This window comes from Gekko japonicus, unplaced genomic scaffold (assembly GCF_001447785.1).
Source record: "Gekko japonicus isolate JY-2015 unplaced genomic scaffold, Gekko_japonicus_V1.1 scaffold3110, whole genome shotgun sequence".
Lineage (NCBI taxonomy): Eukaryota > Metazoa > Chordata > Lepidosauria > Squamata > Gekkonidae > Gekko > Gekko japonicus.
The window spans coordinates 77,944-102,197 of record NW_015167630.1 but is presented as its reverse complement, the minus strand read 5'-3'; the positions used below and the strand labels follow the sequence as shown (position 1 = coordinate 102,197).

General features: G+C 43.4%; 1 protein-coding gene across 1 annotated transcript in view; it reads right to left on the bottom strand.

The window, feature by feature from the left end:
- Window positions 1-18,676, bottom strand: part of INVS (inversin) — an 86,515-nt gene extending 67,839 nt beyond the window's left edge. The window contains exons 1-2 of the mRNA XM_015414054.1: window positions 18,571-18,676; window positions 7,330-7,496 (exon numbers count right to left, since the gene is read on the bottom strand). Coding sequence (XP_015269540.1) covers window positions 7,330-7,496; window positions 18,571-18,676 — 273 coding nt within the window. The remainder of the gene's footprint in view (window positions 1-7,329; window positions 7,497-18,570) is intronic.
- Window positions 18,677-24,254: the final 5,578 nt, after the last annotated feature.

Here is a 24,254-nt window from a genome sequence, read left to right as displayed (position 1 = left end):
TAAAAATATAAAGGTCACTGTGGTAGGGAATGTAGCTGACCAGTTTTGAAAGAACTACAGTGACTGTCAATTTGGTTCCAGGTCCAGTAAAAAATGCTGGTCACTATTTTTAAAGGGTACTAAACTATTTTTATATATGTCTCATGTTTTTAAAGGAGGTTGCACTGACCTACAGGTAAGTAATTCAAAAATATGCCTTTACATGGAAATACTCAGACTAATTGCATGGACTTTGTCACACAACAGGTATTTGAATTCCGAAACGCTAATAAAATGGCAGATTATAGGAAAATTTCTACATGATCTTGAAACCTTAATGCAGTGGAAGATTTTACTGATCCACTCTTAGACAGCAACATACCAGTGTTCCCTCTAAGCTGAGTTAGTGTGAGCTAGCTCACAGTTTTTTAGCCTCCGCCTCACACATTTTTGTCTTAGCTCAGGAAGGATGGCTCCAGAGCAAACTAATTTATGCAGTAGTCAAATGGCTCGCTCACAACTTTAATGCCAGTAGCTCACAAAGTAGAATTTTTGCTCAGAAGACTCCACAGCTTAGAGGGAGCATTGCAACATACATAAGTCATGAAGAAGCATTCAGACAACCCTACACTTGCATTTGGATATGGTACAGTCCTGTACCACTGGAAGGACCATACCACAAGTGTACTACCCGGTATTAGGCTGCTAATGAGGGAGAGAAGAGCTGGGAAGAACATCACAGAAGTTGCCACTTCCCTGCCGGCCAGTAATTTAGGGCTGAAATGGACATGGCAGGTGCAGACTAAATAAAAGATGGATATTGAGAAAAACACCTTAATACCTTTTAAATTGAAGAAGTTAGAGCTCATTAAAAAATCTAATCCTGTGAGCTATTAAGTTAAACATTCTAATCATAAACCTATTAAGCCATTTTTCCTCAGCAGATTATTTCTTTATTAACTTTGCACAGATTGGACTCCACAAGAACAAAAATAAATCTTTCTTCAAATAATACCAAAAGAACAGGGACACACTTTCTCACGCTTCCCAAAACAATGCAATAGTGAATTCTGGGTGAGCCTTGCATTAGCACATCACAGTTAATTCCAGTTAAGGGTCTGCGCAGTCACTGCTAGCTGTCAGCAGCAACCATCGGCTTTAAAGAAATCTTTCCGTTATTGTTTTCTTCCTAGGACATTTGTCTCCTTTATGGCTGTTGACTATCTTGCAAGTTGGAATCTTTCACATTTATAAGCCCCATCTGAGTAGTTAAATTGCTCGAACTCAGGACATAAATAACCAGCCTGAACGGGTATTATGTTGTCAGCAGACTTCCCCGCAAAGGGGGGGAAAAAGTAACATTTAAAGTTATGCAGGTTCATTAACTACATGGACATATAATTAAACATACACACACAAAAAGAGAGGGCAGAGCATGCATTAGCCTATTTTATTTTTCTCCTCTATTACATTTTCAAAAGCTGCGGCATGACTTCGCCCCCAAGCTGTGAAAGCCAACCATCCACCTCCTTTGCAGTATGAATAAGGCTGACATTTGACAGCTTCACAGAGCTGACAGGCTTGTACAACGGCCCTCCCTCCCTATTCTCAATCCAATTAGACCTCTAATCCTCCAGATGAAAGGCCCGACTACTCACGTTCCTCATGACAACGACAGCTATTGATTATTTGTCACTGCAGCTAACACCTTCTCTGCGGAGGCCACTCTGACAGCAGCAAACCTCCCAAATTAGACAGAACTTTATCTGCCCTGGAGGCCAAATGGCACAACAAGGAAAGGCTAATAAATGGTATAAAAATGAACAAATCATAACATTATGACAGGCTGATCGTTGCCAGCAGTTTTGCAGCTCCGGCTTGATGCTCAGTTAGACCCCGTGCCTTCTCTTCTCTCTTCCAATCCTGCTCCAACTTTGACTGAATTAAAGGCCAGAACAATTAAGGCATTTGACCAGCAAGGGTAAGCTGGGATAGAAGTATTGCCAAGGGACACAGATGTCAATAACAGACTACCCGTTTGTCAATACAAACATTCGAGACATGCAAATGCTGGTGTCTCAGCTCTCCACTAGGTTGCACTGATGCCCTTCATAAGCAGCTCCAAGAGGAACGAAGGAAATTAACTTCCCAGATGAGGAATGTGGGGGGAGCAAAGAACAGAATTTATTTTACATATTAAAATAAGATTTTGGTTAAGGATAGGATAAATGAAATGTTAACAGAAGTATTTATGGCACATTGTAACCGCACAATAAAACTTGGGCCAAAAAAGCAGGGAGAGAAAGATTTATGCATTTATAGCAACGTCGCAAATGAAATCTGCCACAATAACCGCCAAAGAAAGTGTGGCTGTTCCAAGCTCCTACAAGGTTGCTTCTTTTTGTTTAACTGTTTCAAAAATTGGCCTTTTAAAATGCTTTGAATGAGGATGTTTCTTCCTCTTATCCATATCTGTAATGGCAAGGACTCAGAGAGTGACTTCAGGTGTGCTCAAAGGCTTGGGAAGGATGAGTGCCACCACTCCATGAGTGCCACCACTCTGTTCGTCTATCATTTTGGTTTGGAAGCTGAGTTTGTCCTATCATTTCGGGATCAACAAATAGATAAGGAAGGGCAAGAGTTACAGCCCTCCTCACAGGGGATCCTCTTTGTCACATTGTTTGAAAAGGGCTCATCCTGCCAAACGTGTGGCCCATTTGCTAGATTAATCTTCAAGAAAATAAGCAGACATCTTCGAAAGCTAGAAAAAACCCAAAACAGTTTTGCTCACAGCAAAGGGCACAAGAGGAAAATATCAGCCTCAGAGCAACTTGTTTAGTGTGATGGCAAATGCTTTTTAACACAAATCATCCTCGTTAAACAGTAAGTGCCGAAGTGCAAACAGAAACTTAAAATGACCCAGTTTGTGCTCCCAAAACATGGAGTAGAACAGTTAGATCTGAGCCCAGTAGCACCTTAGAGACCAAAAAGAGTTTCAGAGTCTAAGCTTTCAAGGGAGCTTTGAGTCTTGAAAACTTATACTCCGAAAATCTTGTTGGTCTCTAAGGAGCTACTGGACTGTTTTACAGCAGACCACCATGGCTGCTCTCTGAAACTAGACATGCAGTGATGCAGTGTCATTCATTTTCTAAACTACTGCATCTACCCAAATGTAAGACTAGGTTTCTCCCCACCCCTGGTATACCATCCGAAAGAAAAAGGGGTCCTCTTACATTTGCATACAAGTTACAGTTAGGTCCAGTAATAAATGTTTTCTGTGTATAACTTGGAGGGGAGGTCATCTTACATTCAGGGTCATCTTCCTTTGGAGTAAATATGAGTAATAGATATTCTATAGAAATATACGGTTCTTGAGTCTTTTTTAAAAATCATCCCTGGGGGAAAAGTTAACATTTCCATATTTATGCTACTTTTAAACAATTTCACTAATCTTTGTTAAATAAACCGTATTATGGCAATTTGTGTTTTCCCCCCAGGATAGAGTATTTTTAACCAGATATCAGCGTCTGGAAACTGTCTGGAAGAGACTGATATCTCGTTTGGATTAAAGTACAATTTCATTAAAGGTAATGACAGCCTTTAATCAGGATATATATCTTATTTTAGAAAAGTCACCTAGTCAAAGTGCTACTTTCCTCTCCAGCTATAGAAATCATACTTATGATCATAGCCTTAAATATCTATTCTAACACATGCAACCTATATTATAACTGAGCTTGTCATAGTTGAGCAGTGGCTGCTTTCATACTAGGGGTTTATAGTCCACAACTGCCATCATTCATTCAGTTTAAATGGAGAATTTAGACAATGATGTTGGTAATTAATTGCATTTCAGTGTTTTCTTTGCTGTTCTCCTGGTTTTTAAAAGACTTGTTTAGTGGTGACTTCCCCCCTTTAACTTGAAAAGCAATTGCAATGCCAAGGCTGTCCAGTACAGACAGTCAAAACTATTATAGTCTCTCAGGCTTCCTGTCTCTTGAACCTCTTGGTAGCATCTGATACCATCAATAATGGTAGCCTTCTGAACTGCCTTTCAGGTTTGGGGATGTTCTGTAGTAGTTTTGGTCTTACCTTGAAGGTAAGTTTCAGAGTGTGGCGCTTGAGGAATGCTGCTTGGCCCCTTGCCTACAGGGTATCACAAGGATCAATCTTATCCCCCATGCATTTTAGCATATATATGACACTGCAGGGAGAGGTCATTCAGGGAACTGTTCAGGGAGGCTGTGGAGGCCATTTTGGGAAGGATGGGGGCTCCCCAGCTGAAACTTAATCCTGACAAACAGAGGTGCTACTGGGGGGGTGGAAATACTGACCCAGGAACTGAGGTATCTCTCGTTTTGGAAAGTGTTGTGCTTCTCCTAAAGGAGCAGGTTTGTTGCTTATGATGCTGCTGACCTTGGGCCTTCTGCTGGAGAAACAAGTGGCAGCCGTGTCCACAGATGCCTTTCAGCAGCTTCGGATAGTGAGTCAGCTGCAATCCTTCCTGGGCAGAAAAAAATCTTGCCACTGTGGTACATGCATTGGTAGTATCTAGATGGGTGGCAACTTGAGAAAGGGCCCTCTTGGTCATGGCACCAAAACTCTAGAACTCTCTCCCCAAGGAGATTTGTCTGTCTTTCTCTACCATTGTCTTCCACCAGAGGGTGAAGACCTCTTTGTTTTGTTTGGCATTCCCTCACTACCTCTGATTGGCCCTCCTCCCTGTTTGTGTGTCTATGTTTTATTGGTTTTAAATGTTTTTTATATATTTGTGGTCCCACCAAGGGGCAGGGGGACATCATAAGTATGTTCCATGGGCAGCAGAGACTCTCCCAGACTCAGTGGGGCTCCTTGAGGTTCTCTTTATTACAATGAGCAAAGTCCACACAGATATCCACACAAGTGCACTCTCCTTCACTCACCTGCTTTGCACCTTTAAAACCTCATGGGGCTGAGCTGCACCTCTTCTGTGGGGCCGTTCCACCAGGACTCCCCAGGTCTGGTTAGCTTAACTTGCCCAAGGCCCCCGGCTCCTCCTTTGGGTTCCTCTTCCTCCCTTCTTTGTGCCTTCTCAGCCTCTCCCAGCCAGCAAGCCTTTCTCTCCTGACATCTCCTGTTCTATCCCTGGGGCTCCACCCATGCTGGCCAAGTCCAGTACCACCCTTCCGTCCCTGAGACCTTCTTCTCTTAATCCCTTCCTTGCTTGGCCCCAACCCCAGCTGAGTTTGCATATGGCTAGCCAGAGGCCCTCACTGTCCCATTGTGCCCCTGCTTCGATGCTCAGTCACTGCCTGGTGGGGGGGGGAGACTCTCCTGCAGGTGGCGCACACCCTCTCTGGCTGGGGCCAGCAGGCTGCTACTGCCTTCCCAAGTAGTGCCCCACCCTGTACTGGAGCAGCTATGCTGCTTTTCATCCAGTAGTGGGGCCTCCTTTGGCCTTCGCTGACCCCTCTGGCCACAATATTTATCTATATTTTAACATCATTTTGATTGTTCTCCACATTGGGGGACCTAAGCTGGGCAGAAAGATGGCATGCAAATGTTTTACATAAACCTTTTCTCCTACTTCTGACTTAACCAATTAATACCCATTCTCTCATGACGATCTAAAGCACTCACAGAACTACTTATAGGTTCCTGTTTGTGTGTGTGGGCTGGGCAGGAGCGTAGGAATCCACTGCTTTTCAAATCATGCCCAAAGCCACCATTCATGATTGGTTTGTAATTGTTTAAGATTATAATAGAGCAATTATGTACACACAAAATCACAAAAATAAAAATTAAAAATTATAATGCTTTTGGCTGCCAAATAAAAAGCATTACTTAATTGCTACCCCATTCCTATAAGAACTGGTAGTTAATGACTGACTCAGGAATGCCATGAACAAGATAAAAAAAAAAGTGATTCATTATGCTATAAAATAAAAAGGAAGAAAAGGAAAATAGCAGAGAGAAATAACACTTTAACCAAACCGGGCTTACTTCTAAGTAAACACAATAAGATCTAGCCCACGGTGACAAGCATTACTGGATTTTTATGGGAATGTAGAATGCATGAAATATTACTGGAATAAGAGTGCTAAAGGGCCCTAGTATGGATCTGAGTTAACTGGTCCTAGGAAAACTATTGTTGTTAATTGATCCACTTTCTCAAAGGCCTGATATTTTCTGATGGCCCTTTTAATTTAAGACAAAATGCCCACTAGTTTTTAGACTCCCCTTCTTAGTCTTCCAAAAGCAAACAAAAACGAGGATTTCTATATTTAAACCATCATTTGCATGCAAGCACACACAAAAGTTGTGTTCAGGTTTTCATTTAGAATACTAGATTTCAGCTCACGGTATTTAAAATTATTAAACCTCCAAATAGGATTACAGGGAGAAATAATGAGTTCTTCAAAGATTATTAGAAATGTTCCAGCAACAATAAAAAAACTGAATTTTCACTGTATAAAACTCTTATTCCCCAAGTTTATTGTAGCAACACAAAATGCACAAATGCGTGCACATACACAAGTTTCATGGTTGTTTCATCCCCGTGGAATGCTGCTGCATGAGCACAAAATATTACTGCTGTCAACAGCTGTGCGTGTAATCTAACTACTTTATTAAAGCCCCTACAAAAGGGTGTTCTCACCATTTATATACTCGTGAGATGGCAAAAGGGACCAAAATCACTGCTCATGAGATTTCCTTTGATGACTGCATGGAAACATGAGCTGGCGCAACCTTGCCTTCTGACAGCAATGCATCGCTGGGCACATCACACAAGCATTTCAGTGTTCTTCCAGATATAGCTCAAGAGGATGATCATAAATGGACTGTGCTCAGCGCACTGAAGATACCGCATCCTCCCTTGTGTTTTATCATGAGTTCTAACATGGCAAAGAATACTTCGCTTACAATACATGTGCCAAACTAGGGCAGCCAGGGTACAAAGAAAGGCATTCGAGGTGGCTGTCACTCAGCTACAGAACACCATGCCCTTCGACACTCACCATCGTCAAACAGGATGAGAGAGGGCAGAAGGAAGGCAGCTTCCTTACACTCAGGATGTTGTTGCCTGGACATGGGCTCAAACTGGAAAACAGGCCATATTCAGACTGACACTTGCCTAGGGTACGTGTGTCTTCTGAGGACAGAAGGACTTTTGAACTTTGTCAACAGCATTTTCGTGACATGTTGTTGTTGCTGTTGTTTCTTTAAAGCCTTTTCAGTTTCAAATAATTTTGGCATGCTGTGTGGCCTGACAAGGGACAAATGGGGATACTGCTGAAGAAACACATCTGCCTGAATACCCCTTGGATACAGAGAAGCAGATGAAGGTGTCTCTGATCATCTTTTACTTACCTTTTGCGCAGCAAGGTGGAGAGCTGTCCTCTGGCTATGATCAGCCTTGTTGACATCTATTCCCGTCTTCAGTAAAGCCTCGGCACAGTCTAGTCTATCGGCCAACACACAGTACATGAGCGGTGTTCTCCCAAATTGGTCCTCTTTGTCTTTCAGATCTGGGTTTCCTATAACAGTCAGGAAGTCAACAGTTACATTGGGTTTATAGTACATTAATTACATGTGAACATTTTCTGGACAACTAAGGAAGCACCACACAAACTGTGCACAAGAAAGTTCTACAATTTGTATTCCTCAGTCTTCCTTCTGTTTGCACCCTTTTTCATGGGGGCTGGGTAGACCTCCACTGTGAAGCACATTCTTCTGGTGCTAGATGCTAGAGTTGCCAGGTCCCCCTTGGCCACTGGTGGAGGATGGGGGGGGGTAGGGTTCCAGATCCAGGTTGGGAAACTCCTGGAGATTTGGGGATGGAGCCTGGAGATGAGCTATACTTCCAAGGGATCCCCAGGTCCCACCTGGACACTGGCAATCCTACTAGAAGCTTCCACTCCTTCAATACCAGGATCTTTTAATGGGCTGGAAAGCACTTAGCACCAGACAAAAGGTCTCTGCAGAAGTGGACCATCTTTGCAATGACACAGAGAGGCACAACCTGAATAAAACAATGTTCAGCAGCCTAAGATAGCATTCATTCAACAGTTAGGCTAGAAGCAGACCACAGAACAACTGAAATAGATCAAACTCCTTAGTTAAAAGCTTGTGATTAAAGAAATGTTTTGTCCTGGTGCCTAAAGGACAGCTAAGTAAGCATGGCTTGGGAACAGGATCCTAACTGGCAGGCTAAAGAGTACTGGGAGGATCCTTCAAGTACTCGTCTTAAAGTAGCTGGCTTGAACCAGGAGGAAAAGTGAGATATAAATGTCTTAATAAATAAATAAATAATAAATAAATATCCCAACCCTGAGGCATTTCAGGCCTTAAACGGAAAAGCCTTATAATTATGTAACAGTAGCAACCGATGTCTATGGTTAATTATTATATAGTTCATCACAACTCTACCAATTTCAGGGCTCTTGCCTAGTTTTACCTTCTCTGAATGTTTCAAATAGTGTGGTTCTCAGGAAGTACATTGTGCATTATATCAGTGCTTCCTGCTGCAGGGGGTTTGCAGAACACAGATGTGACTGGCACGAACTCCAGATAATTTTTTTTAAAGCAGTGCTCACCTTCACTTTGATAATTACAATCTTCAAAAGTAAATAAGAAGCACAACACTGAAAGGCAGGCAGGCAGGCGGTAATTAAGGCTTGCCATGCGATGCATCATACTGCAAGGAACTCATCTATATTTTCTGTCGTAGGATATATGGAGAAGAAAAGCGGTGTGACAATCGCATGCTGCAGCACAGCTACTGAATGAGTTTGGGAAATAAAAAGAGTGAAGCCCCTTCAAACAAACATGCAGGCAGCCTCCGCGGCACTCATCAGCACAAGCTGGGGAGATTGAACAGAGTGGGAGAATAAGCAGCCCAAGGCACCTGTCCCCCAATCCAACAAGGACCAGAACTCGTGGGCACTCCATGAAACTGCAGAGCGGTCGGGTTAGAACGGATAAAAGGAAGTACTTCTTCACCCAAAGAGTGATTAACACATGGAATTCACTGCCACAGGAAGTGGTGGGTGCTACAAGCATGGACGGCTTCAAAAGGGAATTAGATAAGCATATGGAGCAGAGGTCCATCAGTGGCTATTAGCCACAAGGTATAGCTAGGGGCTCTGGGGCAAGTGATGCTCTGTCTTCTTGGTGCTTGGGGGGGGGTCAACAGTCGGGGGGCTTCTAATGTCCTGGCCCCACTGCTGGACCTCCTGATGGCACTGGTATTTCTGGCCACTGTGTGACACAGAGTGTTGGACTGGATGGGCCTTGTGGCCTGATCCAACATTGGCGTCTCTTATGTTCTTATGACCAAACAGAAAGACGATACACCTCTCTACCACCATGTCTTACACTGAGATACTCTCCTCACCTTGTGCTGACCATCCCATGACAAAAAAAAGTTAATGTTTTTTAAGAATGGGCCCACCAATGGCAAAACCAAGACCTGGCTAATTTCAGCCTGTGGTGGTAGAAAGTGCGTTCAAGTCACTTACGCAACCCCACAAGGTTTTCAAGGCAAGAGAAGCTCAGAGGTGGTTCACCACTGTTTGCCTCCGTGTAGCGGCCCTGGACCTCCTCAGTGGTTTCCCATCCAAGTACTAAAAAGGGCCGACCCTGCTTAGTTTCTGAGATCTGATGAGACTGGGCCATCCAGGTCAAGCAACTGCAATACATATGGGTAGGTAACTTGTGTTAAAATTCTTGACACGCCTATGAGCTAATTTAACACTGTTAATAATAAGCTAAGAAAAGTAAAGGTTCACACAAATTCTCATATCTATATTTATAAACATTATGTATTTACTGACCTGTAGGGTTGGATATAATTACCAGAAATATGGGGGTGGGGGGTCAGAAAACCATCTGTAATTTTATTAAGCTAGCTGTATAGTAAAACTGTTTGGTAATGCTGGGGTAATGAACCTTGCGCTCTCTACTCAATAGGAGGTCTGGGAAAGATGTTTAGCATTGTTAACCTAATTAGTGCATAGCAGACTCCTTCACAATTCCTGACAGAATGTGCTAAATATTTAAACATCAGAGCCAATTTTACCACTAGATGCACTGTTAGCAGAGCATAACAGCAGGCCTGGATCTGACACTGGTAATAACAAAAACAAAGGTTCATGCAAATTCGCACAAGTTCTCCTACTGTTCCCCCTAAATTATTTTGTAAATTCTTATCTAGGTACATATCAGTCCAGGTGGACATAGTTATCAGAAATAAGAAAAAAGTCAGAAGACCATATGTAACTTTATCGAGCTACCCGTCTAGCAAAACTGTTTGGTGATGACAAGGTACGAAACATCCGTCCATTCAAAGCAAGCAAGTGGCACTTTCAATGAGTTTAACTGGAAAGGCATACAAAGTCTTTCCTTCTCAGTGGAGGAGGTAACGATGCTTCCACAGCAAGTGAAGAAACAGCTTCCCATCCTAATCTTTACAATCAGACAATCCAGAGCAGAGTTCTGAGATGGCTCAAACAACCTAGGGAGAGATTACCAGTCTGCCTCCTCTGGCCACTACCTTCTTCATCAGGCATGTGCTGTACATTGGAGTACAGATCTAGACACCTTTGCAATTAGAGTAGTATGTCGTTTAAGATCATCTACAGTGCTTGGATGTTGTCCTTCCGTAAGAGCATGAGCTCCCACAGAGATTTATCTCCAAATGAAAATATTCTAGTAAACCTGTTCCTTTACCCTCCACTTGTGCATGCTGGTGTATTGTCAGACCCAAGTAAGAGGTGGAGGATGTACAATGGAACACATTCTACTCCCCAGTTCTCTGACCTGTAAACCCACACTCTCTCTCTTGCTAGCTCAAGATGCTCAAAGCCCCACCCCTTCCATATATTTCTACACTATCTCAGAAACTTTCTCTGAATAATCCTGGGTCCTGAACAAGTAGCCGGTTTTCTCTTCCTGATACATATCAACCAAACATTCAAAGAAGAGTTCTTTTCCTGATACATATCAATCAAACATTCAAAGACACCAGCACACACAAGTCGGAGGGTAAAGGAACAGGTAAAATACAACACCCCCCACCCCACAGTCTAGGATATGGCTACTGTTACCTTGTTTTATTACAAGAGAGTAAATATTTGTGTTCTATATTGTAGGGAATTTTAAAGAGGTAGTTGTATCTACACACCCACATCTGGAAACTCCCTAATACCTGAACTGTAAAAAGAAGCCATACCACACACAGTACAGCACTGAAATTTGGAATGACTAGGGCTGTCCAGTAAGACTGTTTTACATAAATCTAAATATTTCCATAACTTTGAATCGATTTAGATGCTTTTTTAATAAATAAAAGCTACCACATTGGTGGAAGGAAAAGCCAATATTAATTTTCTTTTCATTCAACATCTTGGAGTGAAAATAGAAACAAAAAAGAAACTTGCCCTGAACTCCCACTAATTAGAATTGATCCCCATGTATTAAATAAAGCTGCACTTGATCAATCTACCAATTACATTGACTGAAGTTTGCAACCACAGACATTATTACTTTTAGAAAGTAATCCAAATCTGAGTACTAGGGGATGCCCCCCACACCCAAGAAGTAAGAGACTCCCGTTTGCATAGTCAGACTCCAAGGCATCCCTCTTTTATACCTTGTCCACCAAAAGCACCTTCCTCCTACTTGTACAGGACGTTCCTTACCTGGCTTCTATAGTTATTCTGCTTACCTCCCACTCAGCACTACCTGGTACTACATGCTTTCAATTTAAACTTGTCTAATTTTATTACTCAACATAATTCATTTTGAAGTATCCTACTTTCCTCGATTACTATCTGGTCTGGTAACTTCTTGAATTCCTGTAGGAGGATATGAATGATAAAGCTTTACAACATTAATCAACCGGCTGGTGGATTTCAAAAGATGCCTGGCAAACACCTGTTATGGTAGGACATGGCTGAACGGGTTGTTTTTCTTGACAGAGGCTGCTGGGGTAGGGTTGCCAGCCTCCAGGTGGGGCCTGGAGATCTCCCGCTTTTACAACTGATCTCCAGCTGACAGAGATCAGCTCACCTGGAGAAAAATGGCTGCTTTGAAGGCTGAACTCTATGGCATTGGACCATGCTGAGGTCCCTCCCCTCCCCAAACCCCACCCTCTCCCAGATCCACCCCCAAAGTCTCCAGGCATTTTCTAACCCAGACCTGGCACATCTGTGCTGGAGGGACAAATAGCAGCTTCAGAGGCCAATTAAGATTGGGGAGATGCAAGGGAAAAAGGGGGGTAAACATTCCTTGGCACAACACCCATCAAACCCTTGGGCTACTATTTACACTTTTTGAAAAAAGGGAAATCCATTTATTGACCTCCTAACATTAGATTTAATTTGGTTCTTATGTTCAGACTGTTATGACGCCATTGGATACTGGCTACTTGTTGTAATTCCCAAATGTTCCCTATATACTTTCATTTGTGGGGAGGAGGGGGAGGAGGAGGAGGAGGAGAAGGAGAAGAGCTGGATTTGTACCCCGCCCTTCACTCAATGTCTCAGACTGGCTTACAATCTCCTTCCCTTCCTCTCCCCACAACAGACACCCTGTGGCGAGGCGGTGGTTTAACACATCATGGTCAATCATATTGAACGCTGCTGACAGATCAAGAAGTACCAGCAGCGCCAATCCACCTCAAACCAGATGTCTCTGGAGATCATCCACCAGGGCAACCAATATCGTCTCCATCACATAGGCAGGGCAAAAGCTGGACCGGAAGGGATCCAGGACTTCAGTATCATCCAAGAAAACCTGAAGCTGTGTTGCCACTGCCCTCTCTACTATAGGACCGATCTTTGCAACAGGCTAGCTCTGATGTTATGATAGGCCTGAAGAGTTACACATACATGATAAATACACACACAGGACACACACATGAAGCTGCCATATACTGAACCAGGCCATTGGTCTATCAAAGTCAGTATTGTCTACGCAGACTGCAAGTTGCTCTCCAGGGTCTCAAGCAGAGGTCTTTCACATTACCTACTCGCTAGTCCTTTTAACTGGAGATGCTGGGGATTGAACCTGGGACCTTCTGCACATAAAACAGATGCTCTGTCACTGAGCCACAGCCCCTCCCCTAGGTTTATTTTGCTAGTTTGACTTCTAGGTAAACATGCCCAAGGTTGTACTCCACAATTTAAAACAAACTTTGTAAGAAGTTGGATATCAGAATTAGAAGCTTAGAATTTAAAAGCATGTATTTTATTAATGATTGATGTACCACTGACCCTGCATCAGCATTAAGTCTAACCGTCAAAGGAAGAGGGCTGAGCACAGTATATAAGGCTCTGCTTACTGTTTATATGGACTAGAATTTAAGACATGAAAAATTCGTAAGTACGATAGGTTTTAATCTAGAGGGTTTTTTTAATCTTACAGGGATGTTTTTTGAAAAGGAAGTAGCTGAATTATATGAGACCACTTAGGGAGGGATATTTATTTTCACTGCAGCTCTGTAATTGTTTGCATTTATATTGTGCTTTAAGCTAATGAAAGCATTTTTCATGTAATAGTGATCTTTATATCAATGCTTGTAAAGTAGACCACATTTATTAGTTTCGCTATTTTCGGGGAAGAACACTAGGTTCCCCTCCTTCTCAGACCCCATGTGGTCAAGACTGGTATCCACCTAGCCCAGTGAGGTTACAGACCAGGCCCATAGCCAGAAAATATCCGGTGGGGGGCAAAGACCGGGAGCAGGGAGTTTAATTGCACCCCTACCAAAAATCTTCTGGAGGGGAGTGCTGGACTCATTCACCTGCCTGCTGGAGCAGAAAGGAAGGGAGCACTGCACTTCTCCAGGAGGGCAGCGTGCCACATGAAGTTTAAATAGATACACTGCCCAGCTGCCAGCAAGCGTGCAGTCACCCCAGGCTCCCTCCCTCCTTCCTCTCTTTCTTTGTGTAGCCTCATGGCTGGCTGGCGCCGGATGTGGAGCTCGCTGCTGGTGGCTGCAAGGGCAGTGGGGGAGGAGGGCCTGCCCCCTCCCAGCCAACCAGTTTCTGTGCACAGCCTCACTGCTGGCAGTGAGCTCCACATCCAGGGCCAGCCAACTACGAAGCTGCAAGGGCATTGGGAGAGGAGGGCCTGCCCCCTCCTGACCAACCAGCTTCTGTCCAAGAACTTGGAGTGTGGCACAGCGATATGTGCGGTCGCCCCAGACTCCCTTTCCCTCCTGGGACCAGCAGGGGAGGCAGCCGGGAGGGGCAGGGCACATTCAGGAGGGGGCGTCACCCCAAGGGCCCTCCGTGGCTACAGGTCTGTTACAGATGCACATACAGGTCTGCACGCCAGCCAGCTGATCAATGGCAGCTGGCCCTTTAATAGTCAGGCAACCCAAAACTTTGATGGCCAGCTGTTGGGAAGCTCCATCCTGGGGTTGGATAAGGGAGCAATGGGGCGGAAATTGCTCAGAAGGCACTATTGGTCCCTCATGAGTTTGGCCACACCCCCTTAAAGCTCCTGGGTGGAGGCCACTGGGCATGCCCCAAGCCTGGCTAGGGCCTTCAAAAGGCTTGAGGGGGAGGCCAAGGAGGACAGACCAGCTCTGCCTCCCAGCTCAGAAGTGAGTAGAGCTAGAGGACAGGAGGTAGAATAGGGTGGTACGCAGCCCCCTCTTCTCTGTCTGAGGCCAAGGGAAGGTGCATGACAGCTGGGGCTTGCTGTCCTACAGTCATATTATCAATATTATGGTTATTTTCATAGTTTTAACTAAATGTGTAATCTTAGTTTGGATGACACACTAAACCACGGTTTAATGACCAGTGCAGTAATCTGAATGCAGGCCCTTCCACTAACTTTGGTTAGCTAGGATATGTCAAACCAGGATTTGAAAATATGGTTTGAAGTTCATTGAATCACCACAGTTAATCTTACCTGTGGTTTTGTGTGACATACGAACAAGTATTAAGGAAGTGCACACATGGTTTAATCCTGACTTGTTCCCTGGTGCTGTCCTCACCAGAGTGCCAACTGGGATACCAGCTGGGTCTTTTCATGGAAGGGCAGGAGAAGCCAATAAAACCTACATTTGTTGGGACAAGCCAAGATTTGTTTGGGTTAAATCCTGGTTTCACAAACCAACCACAGTTAAAATAAAGTATAGTTCCATGTTCAAGACAGACACAATGAAGTACACTGAGATTTGCTGAGCAGTCAGGTTAGAACAGATATAAGGAAGTACTTCTTCACCCAAAGAGTCATTAACACATAGAATTCACTGCCACAGGAGGTGGCAGCGACTACAAGCATGGACAGCTTCAAGAGGGAATTAGATAGGCATATGGAGCAGAAGTCCATCAGTGGCTATTAGCCACAAGGTATAGGCAAGAACTCTCGGGCTGGGGCAAGTGATGTTCTGTATTCTTGGTGCTTGGGGGGGGGGCAACAGTGGAAGGGCTTCTAGTGTCCTGGCCCCACTGCTGGACCAACTAATGGCACTTGGTTTTTTGTAGCCACTGTGTGACAGAGTGTTGGACTAGATGGGCCACTGGCCTGATCCAACATTGGCTTCTCTTATGTTCACACAACAGGTAGTTGATGTGTAACTCACTGCCACAAGATGTGATGGCCACTCATTTAGATTAGGGTTCCCAATTCTGGCCTGGGAAATTTTTTGGAGATTTGGGATGGAGCCTTGGAGGGCAGGCTTTGGGGAGGACTGCAACCTCAGCAGCATCCTCTGGAGATCAGCTGTAATTCTGGGAGATCTCCAGGTTAGCAACGTTAGTTTAGGTGGATGTAAAAGGGAGACAGAAGCATGGAGGATAAGTTTATCTTTGGCTGTTCGCTATGAGAGCCCCATGGGACTTCCTGGTTCAGAGGTAGAATGCCTATGACTGTCAGATGCTAAGGAGCAGTCAGCAAGCGAGAACTGTTGCCTATGAACACAGCTCGGTGCATCCCTTGTGGCATCTGCCTAGCCTCTTTTGGAAACAGGATGCTGGGCCAGATGGTCTGATTCAGCATGGCTACTCTTCTGTGATGTCTAAACCACACCATAGTATATCTCCATCCAGCTCTGAGCAGAAGGATAAAACTGAGGCAGAGGCTGCATCCAGATGGCCAAGCAAACCATGGTTTCTTTGGTCCAAGAACAAGCCTCGGAAGTCTCCTTTCTTCAAATGCTGCACTGAGATTTAAGACTTCCTGCTTTTAGAACTAAGTGCTATTTCTCATGGCATCTGACTCACCTTAACAAATTGTTAACTCTGAATCCTGGTATACAGGCAAGAAGCAAACTGTAGTTTTGCTGAAGTGGCCAACTGCAATAAATTATAGTTCTCTTTAAATCTCTCAATCCTGATACAGTGCACTGGGGGCAGGGAGCATATCCCAGCTTGCTCTTGTTAACATAGAATATAGCTTGTTTGTGATGTCTTAGTGTGGCTCAGGACACTGCAAATCATTTGAACATGGCAGAGATCTCATATTACATGCAGAGTCAGATCACTGGGAGGAAGCAAAGCCAGACTAAACTTGAAGTCACATATGGCTTTTATAGCCAAGCAATTAAGCAAGCAGAAAACATTTGCACATTTGACCAATATGGAACTGAGATTACTTAATGTGAATCACTCCCAAATCCTCGATATGCAATTTCTCTCTCTCACACATACATTAGAGACATGACACTGCATTAGATAATGTCCCAGAGAGTGAGGTATATTACTTATTTAGTTAAAATTATATTACATGATCTCAAAACAAATTTTGAGATGGCTTGCCTCAAAAATAAAATATAATAAAATTAAAATCAATTTAACTTGTCAATGAATAAAGCTAAACATTAAATATACCCTGTTAAATTCTTTGTAAATTTATACTCGTACCTATGTCTCAAGTATAAGGCTGTAAGTAACAGAACAGAACCCGTACTAAGGCATTTTCTTAAAGCAAGTGCTTCCACAGCGTCAATTTTGCATTCAAATTTCTTATAACTACAGACGTCTTTTGTTAAGAGTCTTCAGTTTTAATTTATTAGCACCTATGTTCCCTGGATTCCATGCTTCATGTTCTACCAAAAGAGCAGAGATGAACTATGAATTCTACATACTGCTTAGATGTGGGCAAATTCTAATCTAATCTCACCCCAGGTCTTGGTCCTCTCAACCAAGTACTAAGAAAGTGCACACTAACCCATTAGGGCAGGGTCGCCAACCTCTTTGAGCCCGCAGGCACTTTTGGGATTCTGACATGGCATCGTGGGCACAGTGACTAAACCTAATCTCACCCCAGGTCTTGGTCCTCTCAGCCAAGTACTAAGGAAGTGCACACTAACCCTTTAGGGCAGGGTCGCCAACCTCTTTGGGCCCGCGGGCACTTTTGGGATTCTGACACAGTGACCAAACGGCTGCCACAAAATGGCTGCGACAGGAGGCAGAGCCACCCATAAAATGATTGCCGCAGCTTAACTTCAGTCACACAGTGAAGAACCTTGTGCTGTGGTAACAGCTGCTGCCAAAGCAACGCTTTAAATAATCTGCACAGCCAATCAAATCTCCAGTCAGAAGCTCTGCTGGGCAAAACCCCTACCTGGTCCCCCTCACTTCCTAAAAGCACTTGGCGGCCACTGGGAATGGTGTTAGTGGGCATCATGGCACCCATGGGCACCATTTTATTTATTTATTAGTTCAATTTATCCCCTGCCCTCCCCGCCAAGGCAGACTCAGGGCAGCTGGGGACCCACCATGCTGGGGACCCCCGCTTTCAGGGACTAGGGTGGTTAGCAACTGGAAGCTGGCAGAGTTGTTGGGTACCACAGTTAGGTCCCTCCCCCATAATACAAGTATTTTGATTTAAATTGTATGTACTGTCTTTTGCTGCATTAAAAAGTGCTGAACAGACATCACAAAAAACCTCTGTTTGTGACAGTGGCAATTGCCATGCTCTCATGATCATTCATTCACATGATCAAAAGCTTCCTTTTTTTATCAAACTTCAGTTTGCTGCAATGTCCAAATACAGGTCCCTGGGCAAATTGCTTTGGGTGGGCACAGAAACAGTAAAAAACAGAGACTACTGTAAATTAAAGCAACATTTAAAAAAAAATCCTGTATAACTCAGCCAATCTTTGACAGATATTTCTGAATTTTGGTCAGATTGTACCATTTACCAAGTATATTTTGCACGCTGTATTTCATACTGATAGGGCAAATCAAGTTGACTTTATTATGAAGAGAAAGAATGGCTCAGGCCAGCACAATCTCATCAGATCCTGGAAGCTAAGCAGGGTTGGCCCTGCTGAGTATTTGGACGAGAGACCTCCAAGAAGTCCAGGGTCATTACTCGGAGGCAAGCAATGGCAACAACTTCTGTTCATCTCTTGCCTTGAAAACCCTGTGAGGTCGCCACAAATTAGCTGCGACTTAATGGCACTTTCCACTACCACCAATGATAGAAGGCTTACAAAATCCATCCACCTTAGCCATTCAACTAACAGCAGTCAGTCAGTATTCAGCTAATATGGCTTTGAAAGTCAATCAATGACAGTGAGACAGGAGGGCAAACACAACAAAGGAAAGACAACACTGGACACATCCCCAAAAGGAACATTTTTTTTACCTGCTATTTGCTTTAGAAGAGCACTCTTGTGTCCGTTAACGGCAGCAGCATGAACCTGAGATGCTAGTGAGGAACCACTGAACAACACGGTCTCAGAAACATTCATACTCTTCTTCGAGAGTTCACGAAACGGCCCTTTGAGAACACATTCATAATTAGAATGAAACTTTTCCCAGAAAGAAAGAAACATAGTTTTATTTACTTGAAGTCAGCTTTTGTGTTAACATAGCAGTTATTAACAGATTTTTATCATATGAACTGTGCAATTCTAAGCAGCCACACAGTTATAAGTCCATTTACTCTATTTAGGATTGCATTGGGGTTTTTTTTAATTTAAAAAAGGCAGAATCTTCTAGGTAAATTTCACACAATGAGGGGACTCTCTCAAAGTCAGACATCAATAAAAAATCACTGCTCTGATTCTAACATAAGTGGACATTTATTTCCCTTTGTTTATACATACTTGGATATTATTTAAATGATCCTACTGAAGATGTTTGCTCAATGGTAACAGGAATATGTATATTCAGGTTTTGGGAGAGAGAGATAAAAAGAGGGAACTGCGACAAACCCCCGATTCAAAAATATGCTACCACATGGTGATATACTGCAGTGGGAAGGATAACACTCTGGAGGACAGTTTTGTGTTCAGAAGGAATAGATAAAATGATGAAAAGACTTAAAGTCTCTGCCAAACAAACATGGCAGATCATAGATCAGCATTAATAAATATTTATCTCAGAACAGATATAGTAGAGAGAGACACACACAAACATTTGAAAATAAATCTCATCAGTGAATAAACAAAAGTCTTTATTCTGTGAAGAAATAACACAGCTAAAGGAAAAAATAAGGAAGTTTTAGAAATGCTTTGTTGGAATCATAGAGGCAATATACAGGCAGGGCTTTCTATATGCACAACCAGACACAAAATTAGCAAATTGGGGGGGGGGGGGAAATGCAATTTTCAAAAAAATATTTGTACAGTTCAAAAATTTTTTTTATTGCAGTCACACACTGTCTCGACATTTTCAGTGAGTTATCTACTACAACTCCAAGATCTCTCTCTTGCTCAGTCTCTGCCAGTTCAGACCCCATCAATGTGTATTTATATTTAGGATTTTTGGCTCCAATGTGCATCACCTTGCACTTGGCCACATTGAACCCCATTTGCCATGTTGACGCCCACTTGCCCATCCTTGACAGATCCCTTTGGAGTGCCTCACAATCCTCCCTGGTCTTCACCACCCTGAACAACTTCTTATCATCCGTATCATTCCAACTCTAACATTCTATGATTCTATGAATTAAACATACCTCTTCTCCCCACAGCGGCCTCTGCCTGAAAAACTATGGGTCAATTGTGCAGTGGTAAGCACCAGGCCTAATTGCACATTGGGGAACCTGAAAGGTCATACAGGTATAGGGTTGCCAGCCCCAAAGTCTGAGCGGTGGATACCCCACTTTCGGGGGCTTCTCCCCACCACAGACCAGCTGGCCGGTGGGGGAAACCCTGCCCCTAAATAGGGACATTGCATGTGGACCAGTGTTCCCTCTAAGCTGAGATAGTGTGGAGCTAGCTCTCAGTTTTTTACCCTCCAGCTCACACCTTTTTGTCTTAGCTCTGGAAGGAAGGCTCCCACGCAAACTAATGTATGCAGCAGCCAAATCGCTCCCTCACAGCTTTAATGCCAATAGCTCACCAAGTAGAATTAGAGGTGTCACTGGTCCAAAGTCACCCAGAAAGCTATCCTGGCAGAGTGGGAATTTGAACCACAGTCACAAGAATCCTATCCTGATGCTCTAAACACTGGACCACACTGGTTTTCATGGGGTGGCTTCTGTTGAGCAACAGGAAGCGGCTGGGTCTGGGTGAGTCATGCATGTTGCATGGTAGCAAGTCACCTAGTGGTTGCTGTGAGACCTGGTCCTGAAAGGTTCTCTCTCAGAGATGACAACAACTCTGGAAATGGCCCTGCCCTCTCCCCCTTCTTTTTATTGATAGACACCAAGGCTTATAACTGGCAATACTGTTGTGGTTGCCTAGCACTGCTTCAGTTATTTGGGGGTGGGTAATGATCACCCTGCCAACAAAAGTCTGCATGGTCAAAGCAATGGTATTCCCAGTAGTCATGTATGGCTGCGAGAGTTGGACTATAAGGATGGTCGAGCACCGAAGAATAGATTCTTTTGAACTATGGTGCTGGAGAAGACTCTTGAGAGTCCCTTGGACTGCAAGGAGATCAAATCAGTCAATCCTAAAAGAAATCAACCCTGACTGTTCCCTGGAAGGCCAGATAATGAAACTGAAGCTCAAATACCTTGGCCACCCAATGAGAAGGGAGCACTCACTGGAGAAGACCCTGATGCTGGGAAAGATTGAAGGTCAAAGAAGACGGGGACGGCAAAGGATGAGATGGTTAGACAGTGTCATAGATGCAACGAACATGAAATTGAGCAAACTTCAGAGGACAGCAGAAGTCAGGAAGGCCTGGTGGGATCTGGTCCATGGGGTCGCGAAGAGTCAGACTCAACTCTGCGACTGAACAAAAAAAAATTGATCCCAAATGTTTATTTTTTTAAAAAAATCAGGTTTCTCTGCAAACTTGGGGCTTCTCTCAGGTTTATAGAAAGAGCTGTCTTGTCTGTTCATGGTTGTAATCTCCAGATTTAAGAATCCATATCTTTGGCCATATTAAGAATTTGATATATCGACAAGTGGGCCCCCCAAAAAGACATACAGGGGGGCCTTCCTCACTGTTCCCCCCCTTTTTTAAAATGAGCAAATCCCTTATTTTTATTGTTTTGAATTCCAACCTCAAACCAACTAACAAATAAACAATTGATTAAAATAAGATCCTTCTCCGGATATACGTAAGTTATTGACTGTACGTTCATCAGGAAAGCTTAAACCTTCTATGAGTGTGAGTCCAACCACTCATAGAATTTTCGCCATATATTTTGAAAAGTCCCATCTTCTTTTCCACGTATTTTCAAGGTCAGATTGTCCATTTCTGCTACTTCTAGAATCTTAGTTACATAGTCTTCATGAGTCAGACAATCTTCTTTCTTCCAATTTTTAGCAAGTATCATTCTTGCTGCTGTTACCAGATGTGTACATAGATAAACAACTTTCTTCTGTAATATATCCGGCATAATATTCAATAATAACATTTCAGGTTCAAATGGAAGATTAATATTCATTATTTGCACTATAATGTTATGAATTTCTTTCCAAAATGTTTTGATTTTTTCACAAGTCCACCATACATGATAAAAGGAGCCTATTTTAGCTTTACACTTCCAGCATTTATCAGAAGAATTAGAGTAATAGCGTGCAAGTCTATCAGGGGTTAAATACCATCAGTGAAACATCTTAAAAAGATTTTCCTTCATAGAAACTGCTTTCATATATTTTAGCGTCTGCCAAATTTTACTCAGTTTGGTTAACTCGATACTATGCCGTATATTACTTGCCCATGATATCATGGATGCTTTTCCTTCTTCATCAGCCATTTTATAATCTAACAGAAAGTTATACAGTTTCTCGATAAGTTTATTTCCACTACCCAATAACTTTTTATCTAGCTCTGAATTCTCTGTTAAAAAAACGGTTTGCCTATCTTTAGAGTATCTGGTCTCCAGGGGTGATTTCTCACTAGAGCTGCCTCGCGGCACAGCCGCCGTTTGCCTCGACACAAGTATGTCAATTTCACACCCGAGGCTGTGGGGCTGCACTTTGACTCGCTGCTTCGCCCGATTTCCTCCGCAGTTTCGTGATCCTGGTTTTTGAGGATCACAAAACTGCGGAGGAAATCGGGAGAAGCCGCGGGTCAAATGCAGCCCCGCAGCCTCGGGTGTGAAATTGACATACTTGTGTTGGGGCAAAGGGTGGCTGTGCCGCGAGGCAGCTCAAGTGAGAAATCGCCCCAGATGATTTCTCTCCCACCAGGTTAATAGTATACCTTGTGCGTTAAGCATTTCCTGTGATTTAAGGTCACCTCTATTATCTAAAATAGTTTCATATGTCGAAGATTTAGCTTCATTCATTAAGTTGGGGTTAGAAAAAGCCTCTAAGGGGGCAACCCATTTTGAAATCTTACTATAAAAAGTTTTTTTTAATCTCCATCCATGTTTTTAGTAAAGCCTTTTTTAATATGTGTTGATTAAAATGGGTGTGAGAATCTTTTTTATCATACCAAAGAATTGCGTGCCATCCTGATAGTAAATTATAACCAAGGATTCGAAGATTAGTCCTTTGAATCCAGTCCCAAATCCAAACCAGAGATGCTGCATAATAATATAAACACCAATCTGGAAATGCAAGCCCTCCTCTTTCATTTTTTTCTTGTAGAAGTTTGAGTTTTATATGCATTTTTTCCCTCTGCCAAATAAATTTCTGGATCGTTTTTTCTAACTTCTGTATAAACGTTAAATTATAAAGTATAGGAATGTTTTGAAAGAGAAATAAGACCCTGTTTCCTTCCCTGAAATCCCCCATAGCCCCTCCCCTTTTCCATCTCCTATTCTTCCCACCCACCAACAAGTCTAAATGTATATGACCCCCCAATTTTACCCCCCCTGAAAACTCTACCAGGGAAAGCTATGGCTTAGTTGTGCAGTGGAAAAACTGAAAGGACTTCCTGGGGGCACCTCAGTTCGCCCTTTATCCCCTCCCCACACTGTTCCTTTCCCCCCCCTCTTACTGCCAACCTCTATATTCTCACCTTCTTCTGCTTCTTCCTCTCCTTCATAATAATTTTTTTTATCTGCCCTCCATCTTTGCCTGCATTGATGGAGGTATACCCTTCTTTCTCCCTTGTGGGGACACACCAATCTCCTCTCCTCCATTTTGCCCTCACAACAACTCTGTGAGGTAGGTTAGGCTGAGAATGTGTGACTGACGTAACCCAGTGAGAATCTATAACAGAATGGGGATTTGTACTTGGGTCTCCAAGATCCTAGTCTGAAACCACCGATAGGTATGCAGCATCGCACCACTACCACCAATATGTGTTTCCATCTGGGTGCGAGGTGACCCTAGAAGGAGAGGGGATGACAGGTTGCGGGACCAATGCCATTCGACCATGATCTACCTCATTTTGCACTGACACTTTGTTGTTGTATTGTATTGTTTTATTGTTTTAGACTGTTTTGTTTTAATTCTGGCACATGTGCCCTGTTGTTAGCCGCCCTGAGCCTTCGGGGAGGGCGGGATATAAATCCAAAAATAAAATTTAAAAAAAACTCTAGCCACTACACAACACTGCCTTTTGGGGGGGGCTGCTGATGAACAGAAGCAAGCATCTAGGCCTCAGTGAGTCATGCGAGTCTAGTGGTAGCAAGTCACCCAGTGGTTGCTGCCAGGACAGACCCTAATGAGTCCTCTCTTAAAGGCCAAAACACCTGCCTTTAACAGAAGGAGGAGGAGGGGGGGTAATTTATTTATTTAATTTGTACCCCGCCCTCCCCGGAAACAGACTCAGGGCAGCTTACATTGGTTGGTACATAAATAACCATTAAAATTCATATTAAAACATTTGAACAATTTAGACCCCGGTCACATGGAGAATTTGCCACGCGGAAGGCACGAATGTCGGGCGGATTTTGGGGGTGCAATCATACCGCAACATCTGGGAAGCGTAGCACACCCGTGGCCAACCCGTGGTGTCCCGCCGAAGATG